Here is a 9,851-nt window from a genome sequence, read left to right on the forward strand (position 1 = left end):
ACATGTTTTGGCAAATTTCCACATATTAGCTTTAACACTCTGACACTGATGAAACATTAAGACTGTGTGTGGATGTGTGTGTGTGTGGATGTGTGTGTGTGTGTCCCAGCCCACAGATCACCAAACAAGTGTTCTATCAGTGTCCTAGATTCCCTGAGGCATCCTTCCCATCAGGATCTGGCTGAGTTGAGCCAATGTCATGAGTTACACCAAACCTAATCACACTGATGGATCCCCTCAGTAGGTCAGCAGGACAAAGAAAGGATTTATATGGTCAAGTTGAATCAAAAGCAAAAAACATCATATCCACCTTGTCTGGTATCAGAAAGGGCTAAACGGTGTTGATATAAGTTGGTCCTGTTGCCACTCAGGTAGCCACTTCAACTTTGAAAATTTTGCACAGGACTTCTTTCTGTTCAATGTTCAGAAACGGATCCAAGTATCCCGTACAGCAGACACATAATTTTCTTTCATTCTTGTTTTTTGCCCTGTGACATGCATCTGATACCCTTTTTCGACCAACTAGGTCGGTTTGGAGCTAGTTCAACTTGCGAACCAACTCGGCACCACTTTGTTTTTCCACCTACTCGAGCCGTGGAAGAGCCAAGTCATGACGTCACTTCTGCGTGACCGCTTTAACAGCAGCTCTAGTGCGAACTTTCCCTCACAATAACAATGATGGCAGACAAAGTAGCATGCTTGCTGGTGTTGTGCCTGGCTTTTTCGTAATCACATGAGGTACCGAAGTACCCCTTTTCGACCGAGGCAGTTTCGGGTCCGGTTCGGGCTCGAGCGGGCGGAAAACAAACGGGTGCCGTGTTGGTTCGCGAGTTCAACCAGCCTGGAAATGCGACCGGTTTCGGCTTGGTCAAAATGAGCTAGAAGAGAACTTTTCCAACTTTACCAACACTTCTGTGCTACTCGTCGTGCTTTACATGGACGGCGACTTCATATGAGAAGAAAGGTAATGATCCACCCATTTTTATCCACTCACCCCTCGCCCGGTTTGCGGTTCTAGACCAGCAAAGAGTTGGTGATGCTCTGGAACCTGTTTTCTTGGCCTGGAGCCGGTTCTCCTGCAGTTGGAACCCAATAAACTGGTTCTCAATTGAGCACCAGCTCCAAACCGGCCCTGAAACTGCCTCGGTGGAATAGGAGTATTTGAGCCGCCATCAATGCACCAAGGGCTTTAGTCTCTGCGTATGGGGCGCCTGCTTTACCACTATGTGAAGCTTCTTTAAATTAGAGCAAATTTTATGTCATCCAAAAATGTTATTCAAAGTCCTCTATGATTCTGGATTCAAATCATTTATAAAACATGTTCCTGAATGCCCTGCTTGATATGTCAAAATGATTCAATGCTATATTCAGAAAGTTCTATGGAATGGGCAAGGGTTACATTTTACTGAAGTTATATCAAGGATAGAAGAGTCTTCTGGACTCTATGCTGCTGACATGGAATATGATGTACATCATGAAACACTAAATCTGACCCTCGTTGACTTCAGTCTGAAAATGAAGCACAGAATGAGGCTCCCTTTGTATCCACATTGGAAATGTGAATCAGTCAAACAGCTGTGGAGCAGAACCCACTCAGTGACAGGAAGGCACTGGAGAGGGCGGGCTGAGGGATAAGTTATGAATACAGAAGGGAGGGTGGAGAGGTGAGCAGATGAGAGGTGGAGGAAAAGGAGGGAAAAGAGGAGGAGGGAGGAGAGAGACGGTAAAATGCTGCCGTCACTTAAACTCTAAAATGAAAGATCGATGAGCTTATTTAAATGTGCTCCCAGAGACGAGAGTTGGCTCATATAAAGCCTCGCATTTATGAGGACGGGTGGGGGCATCGATTGACTGAGAGAAAGGAGGGGAAAGAAGAAGAAAGGGAGGCAGAGGGGGAAGGAAGGAGAGACAGTGAGGGACAGATCATAGGGATCAACTTTCCTTCATGAATTTCATCCTTTTCCTACTAAAATAAAACATCCTAATAAATGTTGGGGATAGTGGGGTCGGATCCTGGAGAATCTACAGTCATTGATTGGCTGCTTGGCACAGATTATCAAATCAATAACTCCACCCCCACCCCTTCATCACCTCCACCACAAGCCCATATCCCATATCTGTTTCACTAATTTCCAATTCACCTCCTCCACCCTGCACACACACTAATACAAACATAAGCCCTGTCAGTTATGGTGTAGTGTATTTGCAGCAGGGTTTCCCCGCCCCTCCAGTCCAGACAGCTGGAGGGGTCGGTGCGTGAGAGTGTGGGGAAAGAGGGGTGGTGTGGTAGCTTGGGTGCCGGTGCTGAGACCTTGACATTAGAGGGAGGACAGAAGGAGCTGACTCTGCAGCAGCACCATCCCTCGGTTTCCCACCTCCACCTCAACAACTAGTAGGGAGGGAGGGAGGGAGACAGGAGGGAGAGTGTGATAACTGAGGAATGAAAGGAGAGGAAAGCAACTTTTGACACACATACAGAGGTGTTGTCATTCTGTCATCATCGATTGAACTGCAGGCAGGGTTTTCTGAGTGACAAGTGTGGTGCGCCGCATTTTCCCTCTGCCCTCCCTCACTCCATTTTTTCTGAATCTCACCCCCTTTCCGTGCTCCTCCCCTCTGTCACCATATCCTTGTCCTCTTCACCGCCCTCCTCCACCTACCTGTTCTCCCTCTTTTAACACTTTACTTTCACTTAAAGGGCACACAGACATTCTCCATGCGTTTGCAAATAGCTTGCCCCCACCTCTTACATGCGCACACACACACACACACACATGTAGGCGCAGACATTCCTGAGACCCCCTCCTCCACATGACCCCAAGACTCAGCCACACATTCTGCCCACCACGCCATCTGTGACCCAGAGAAAACCGAGAGCCGACACCAGTCTGACCTTTTCTGAGCTTTTGTTTGCCTCTCTGACACAATCCCATGAGGTGCATTCACACATACAAAGGCAACGAGCGCACACACAGACTCTCACACGATCCATGGTTTCTCTCCTCTCTTTGGAGCTACAAAGAGAGAAAAGGGTTGCAAACGCATGTTACATGGCAACGCACATGTTACACAAACAGCTCTTGTCAAGAATCAATATCTCATGGTATTTGTCTGCTTTCATTGTGTCCAACAATTATGACTTGACACAGTTAACCCCTCTGCAACCTTCAGTCACACTCTCATCTGGACACCTGCCAGCACAACAGGGCGAACAACACTGGACTAATAGAAGCCAACTTAGATTAATACACTGTGCAAATGCATGAGTCTATGTGTTTGTGCATTTGTGGCAAACAGGAGCTGTAGTTAAGCAGGTCATTGACTAAGAGGGGGATTATCAATGCTTGGAAACTGAAACAACCCCTCCCCATACACATCCTCAATACCTTAATCCCACAATCATCATCCTACTTTCTATGCGTAATGATAATGTTTCAATTGCACTGTTGTAGGTATTTCCCTCATCATCTGTCTCCCACATACACAATCAATCCACCTCCCTTCATTCAACAAAATGCATTGTTGTTCCCTAAAATCACAAAATCCTGTATCCCCTCCAGCAGGACACAGACATATTCAAAGTTACAAGCAAAGTGCTGCTTGTGCTAATAAATCACACCCATTTTTCCAGTGGAGAGCTCTTCATCTTACTTTCCCCTGTTCAGTATGGTCTCAGTGATAAATGAGTCTGCCATTTAGTGTGTTCAGGCTGTGCATTTACCCATGCTCAGTTTACCTTTAAACATGTACAGGATTGATGGATTTATGTACAGATTGTTCTTTGGTGCATCATCTGACATGTGAACCCTTGGTGTCCCTTGGGAGTAAATCTCTTACCTTGACCATGCAACATGTGGCAGCTGCTGCCGAGAAGAAGCAGGAGAAAAAGAGGCGGACACCGGCTCCCACTCCGAGTGGCCCCTGTCACCATCATCTTTCCCACAGTGGTTCCTTTTTTGCACGCTCCGGGGAGTCCTAAAAGCAGCAAATCCCCTGTTTCTTCAGGCGGGATGAGGTTAAGACACACTGCCCAGGTCCACCGGTGCTTGTGCTGTGCTGTGCTGCAACTCGCCCTCTGCCCAGCGCACGAATTAAACAGAAGTGAGAGAAAAGCTCCCGGTGAAGCAAAGATCCGAGCTCCCCAGCTTCGGTGTCCAAAACTAAGTGGGCAGCTGGAGAAAGGAAGAAAAGAAGGGGTGGTGGGGTGAAGGCTGCCTCGCCAACAAATAGACTTTCCACTCTCTAGTCCAGCTTCACGGAGTAGCTGCACGGTAATCTCTCTCTGCTGTAGGGTCCGGCTGCTCCTGCGTCCTGCGATACCTCATTTTCATTTGGATTGATCCGAGCAAAGAATTAATACATTTGAGTGTGTGTTAGACTTATCGGCTTATTCCCTGCTATCGACCTCAAATCCGCGCTTGTTTTGATGTCTTCACTGGGGATTTGTCCCGCGGATCATTTGGCTGTTTAAACAGTGGTCGCATTAACAGAAAAGCAATAGGACACTTAAATCATCCATCCGTAGAGCCGTGCGCTTCAAAAACAATCCGGTAATTAATTCTCAAAATACCTCCTGCTTTTGACTGCAGAAAACCTGGACATCAACTCCCGGAAGAGTTGATGGAGAAGCGTAAGCTGCGGTGGTCTGATATCCTCATTCACCCTCAGGGCTCCGTGATCCACAACTCTTCCCAGAGAGGGGGACTCTATCCTCGGATACCAGAGAGACTTCCTTCCCGTATAGTGCTCCGCGTCTCGGGTTACGCGCGGGTGAATGACACAACAGGTTCGCACAAAACAGAAACAAATACAACTTTCTGAGCAATAACAGACCCTTTCTTTTGCTTTGTGCGCATACAGCTGCAAAGAGGAGTTAGGACGAGCCAGAAAGTGAGTCTAACAGACCTTACTCTCACCGCTGCCAGTGCGACAGTGGAGCTTTTCTCGTGTTCCAGTCTTTTACGCTCCTCCAAAGTCCGTAGAGAAAAGAAATGGTCACATCAACGTCCTTTACTTTTCCTTTCACACTTTACGCGACTCTAAATCCACAGCGTGCGTCGTTTTAGCCTTTCTTTCCTTCAGGCTTATGGGAAGCTGACCCAGGCGATGCGTCTCCCTCAACTGAACACCTGCCACTCTCTTCGACGCACACTTTAGGGATAGAGGGGAGTATTGTCTAGCTTTGTTCAAGTAGATACTGCGTTTTCAGTGAAGTTGGAAAGCAGGAAGTCAATATTTAAGGGTTTCATTTGACTTTTTCCCGCTAATTACGCAATTTCTGGCTCACTTTCTCTGCTCTTTTATCTCCCTCTCGATCTATCCCCAAACTCAAACGCTAAACTTCTATTCACTATCATCCGTAGTCGCTGATTGGTCGAATGGAGTGATTCCGCTGTTTCTATTGGACAAACCAAACCAGGGGGCGGGGACTCCTGCAAGCATTCAGAATATGGTGAACGGCGCCCCCGGAGCTCCCCTAAATATATGGAAGTAGTAAACATTATTTTTCACAAATAAATAGCCGCCTTTTCAGCTATTTAAAATGGTTAAGGGCTTCGCAGATTGATCATTAGATTTTTACTTCATAGAGAACTTGTGTGTCAAACAAGGAGGGGAGGAAGGGGGGCGTGTTGGGAAGGCAGGGCTAAAATGAGAAAATCATAGCCTGGAGGATTTTTCACCTCGCCAACTTCAGAGAGAGTTGACTGTGTATTATTAAACACAAGAGGAACTCTGAAGTATCACTGTGGTCCAGATACACCTTCAACCACTTTCTTTATTACAAAATAATTGCCTGGAGCTATGTCTAAGTACAAATGATAACCTACTTTCTTCCATGGTGATGATCATTAAATGGCACATTAATATTAAAGCCTACAACACAGTGACCTTATCTTTTATTGCCTCAATAAATCCTCAGAGGCAGAATTTCCATTCCAAGTGGCCAAATAGTCTCCCTCCCTGTCTAGCTGTCTGCATCACATTCTCCTTATAGGCACCTTCACCTTAGCTTATCCATTCATCTTTCCATCAAGGCTCATTTGGCAATTGGCTTTCAACTTTCTGTTTCCAGTGGAGCAGCTATGATGCTGCTGCTGGAGTTTCCATCAAAGGGTCCTGCCACTCAGTGTGCTGTGCCAAACCAAACCAGGTCGCTCTGGATTCCACATTAGATCACCAAAATCCCCATTTTTCTGACTCATAGCAGCTATCTGAACTACATTATAATTTATAACTTTATGAAGGACGGCTGTTGGAAAATCCACATTAAGAGTGGATAAACTTCAGGAATGGGATGATTCTCAAGACAGTCATATATGGCCTTGCCAGTCTCCTACTTATGCACAAATGTATCTAACTTATTTAAGTCCATTTTTGGCAAGATACAATACAAAAATCCCCACTTCTACCCCCACTTCTGACAACTTGATTCAAGATTCTTTCATTTCTTTCTTATGAATAACTTACTCAGAATTTCATTTTAATTTAAGAATTTAAGCGAGCTCCTTCAAATCCCAGAAATCTCCTGCACTGAGGTTACAAAATAAAAACGTCAAGACACATTATGTGTTTTAGAAGCATCGTTACTGATTCAGATGATAGTTCAATTTGAAGAAAATTTCAGGCAATATATTTTGTGTTCACATTGTAGTTAATAGCAAATGGAAAATGTAGAGAGAGAATCTTCTAAAGAAATAAGAAACATGCTTGGCAAAATAAGGTCGTTGAGTAAAATCCCAGAATTTTTTTTGTGAATGTAAAGTATGGGAAAAGTGAAAATCCCTGTTTTAATGGGCATTCGCTGCTCTCACTTTCCATGTGTAAATCACAAGACCACTGTAGAACTGCTCTGAAAGACTACAATACTTTGCATTAAGTCTGTTAATAAATGCTGTTTATTGTAACCACTCCATGAGGAACCTTTTAATCCACCAAAGTTCGATCTTCAGACATTTCTTAATTTTATCCATACTGATATTGATATCAACCCTGCTGACCTATAGAGGAATATGTTGTTACATCATCCTTACAACTATAAACACTCCCGTTGATGTTAACACCTTTAGAAACAATCCAGAAACTCACTCCAACATGTCAGCCTTAAGTGACCACGCACTTTTACTTTGTGCCAGTTTTGTCACTTATATTTCTGTCACAAATGTTGAAGAACCCTTTCTCAGCTTTCTCTATGTCAGCCATAGGGTCGTAACTCTTTCTTTGTTTGACTGCACAACACAAAACCCCCTCAGGGTTTCTTTTCCACACCTTCTAGGTGCTAAATCCTGAGCAGCTGCACACCTGGCTGACCTGCTGTACCCAACCTACCTGTCCAGTGCTCTTTGCACCCCTGGATCTCGACACCCTTGTCTCTCCCTCTCAGTCACCCATCTTCACCTCTTACTCACCAAGCAAGCAGCAATGTGTTTTTTGAAACAGTGACAGACTGCTCCTAAACTTTGGATGTCAGCCAGTTGCTATGATACCATCAAATTTCACTATCTTCAAACCTCCTCGGAATCTACCATGTTTTCTGCTTTTTACATAGTTTCTTTTATTCTTAAACTGCCCTCTGTCCCCCTTCCCATAGTGCCCTTGAGATAAAGGTATTTATGAAATTGAATTTATGACTTTGCTCTACATACAATGACACCATTGTTCACCTTTAACATCTTTTTAAACATTTCCTTCAAACTAGTTCGGATTTTCATTTTCAGATTCTCTCTATCATTCCTCCATGAGCTCACACTCATTCAGCCGTCTCATTTTCTCCAATCTGGTCTTTGTCCGCTCAGCGTGGAGGCAGGTCATGGATATTGCAGCACCGTTTTTGTGAATGAATGTAAGCAGCATTTTAACACATTTAGCTGCGGGGGAAATTATTCTGTTAGAACTGACCTGAATCATAAATCGAAAGACGCCTTTAAATTCATAAAAAGGAAAATGTTCAGCGCAATAGCTTGTTCATGTTTTAGCCCTTGGTGTATCAGGATAGATTCCATTTGATAAAACTCTGTAAAAGTAATGACTGGAATGAAAGTCTAATATTGCTGCTCAGTTATTCATATGAGATAAAACTACTCAAAAAAGTTAACATCTAGTCCAAAGCTTAGTGATGTTTCAAGACGTGCTGATATACTTGAATAATAAAGCTCCAGGAAGGAGTTTTTAGCTTGTTATGAATATTAAAAGTGATGCCTTTTTTGGAGAGTAACCATCCATCGGCAACAAGACTGGTGATTTCTATACTGTAATATTCAATGCATGTTGTAAGGGGTAAGTCTCAGACCAGATGATTGACTTCATGCTGAAGAAACAGCTTTTTTTGCCACAGCAAATATTCAGTAAATTATACTTTTGACTGTTTAAACGCAAGATGAGATTTTTTTGTCAGAACTTACACATGTACAGGACAAGATCTGCAAAAAGATAAGAGTATCACTTTGTCCACAGGGGGCACCAAAATCAACACAAACAGAAAGTTCCTCACAGGAGCTCTAATGATTGGGATGATGAAAGTTCACCCTTTTCACTGTAATCTTGAAATAAGAGTAGAATTATTGTTTTCTCCTTTTACCCACCATTACAAAGTAAATGCTGATTGCAGAATGTAATGGCTCAGGAATAACGACATTAGATTAGATTAGTTTCCTATAGGCCACACTCTCACTTTGCAATTCTGTCTGCCACTGGGTACAATAGCCCTCGAAATGAAGGCTTTATTTCTGTAGTGGAAATGACCATCGATGGAACAACCAGAGGAGGAAAAGAGGGGTGATAAAAAAAGGTCAAATAAAAGTGAACCTCAGACTCACATTGAGTGGAAAGCTGTGGGACTGTGGGTTTCATAACTTTCATTCATTTGGTATTTTTTCCACTGAATCAGCAAGTAATAAAGCCTGGAAGTATTATCAGGTGTTTCACTCTACTTCTATCATCCAATGAGATTGAGGTTCCCAGTATAAATTGGGATAGTTATGGTTCAACTCGTAAACAGTGGGGATGGGACATGAAAAGTCTGTGCTACTTTAAGATAGTCTTCAGTCTTAATCCTAAATTAATCAATCAGATAGGCGTAGTGAAAACTTCAACTACTTACCTTTGCAGAAAAAAGTCTTATTGATTGCCAACTGAGGTTTTCTTAGAATATTTGCATATTTCTTACAGCATTATTGGTAAAGAGAGCTTAAAAAAGGGATAAAATTGACTATATACAGCAGCATTACCACAGCTTATCTCATGACCAAAGTTCCTTAGGTCACAGGACGACACCTGACCAGTTTCCCTGTGCTAAATCAAGACATGCAGAATAACCTCCATACACATATAAAAACTCTTAAAGTTCAAATTTCTTTTACCTCCACATGGCTCAGCTGGTGAAGTCCATATCAGCACAGAAGTACAGCCTGCAACAGTTCACCATGTACTGTATATAAAGGACATATGAAAAAGAAACATACAACACACAACCACAGATATGGAGCAATTACAAAGAGACTCTGGGAACTCGTGGGAGCAAATATCTACAACAAATGAATAAAACATAGATGACAATGAACGTCAAATTGGATGAAACAAAATTATTTCACAGCAGCATGTAATCTTTTCATGAAGCATACATTTTTCTTTACATTATTGAGTTCATTCTGTAATGTGTCCAGTTCCATTAGTCATCCAAGCCTGTATATATCCCCCACTGGTTTGCATAAACACAATCACACATGTACGTGCACACACAGAGTTGGTTATCTCAGACTGAGCGCTCACAGGTTCTAATTCTGAAGCCAATTTAGCTCCCAATTATTTGTGTATCCGGGACAATTACCAATGCATTTTCTGCCCTCCATCCATCT

The 9,851-nt window shown here is 43.2% G+C and overlaps 1 protein-coding gene across 1 annotated transcript in view; it reads right to left on the reverse strand.

Annotated features, from left to right (window-relative positions):
- The window catches only part of sdk1b (sidekick cell adhesion molecule 1b), a 286,495-nt gene extending 277,087 nt beyond the window's left edge, over positions 1 to 9,408 (reverse strand). Inside the window, 2 exon segments of the mRNA XM_034688533.1 lie at positions 3,838 to 4,172; positions 9,357 to 9,408. Coding sequence (XP_034544424.1) covers positions 3,838 to 4,172; positions 9,357 to 9,364 — 343 coding nt within the window. The 5' untranslated portion in view covers positions 9,365 to 9,408.
- Between the last annotated feature and the right edge of the window lie 443 nt (positions 9,409 to 9,851).

This window comes from Notolabrus celidotus, chromosome 7, assembly GCF_009762535.1.
Source record: "Notolabrus celidotus isolate fNotCel1 chromosome 7, fNotCel1.pri, whole genome shotgun sequence".
In the NCBI taxonomy this organism is placed as follows: domain Eukaryota; kingdom Metazoa; phylum Chordata; class Actinopteri; order Labriformes; family Labridae; genus Notolabrus; species Notolabrus celidotus.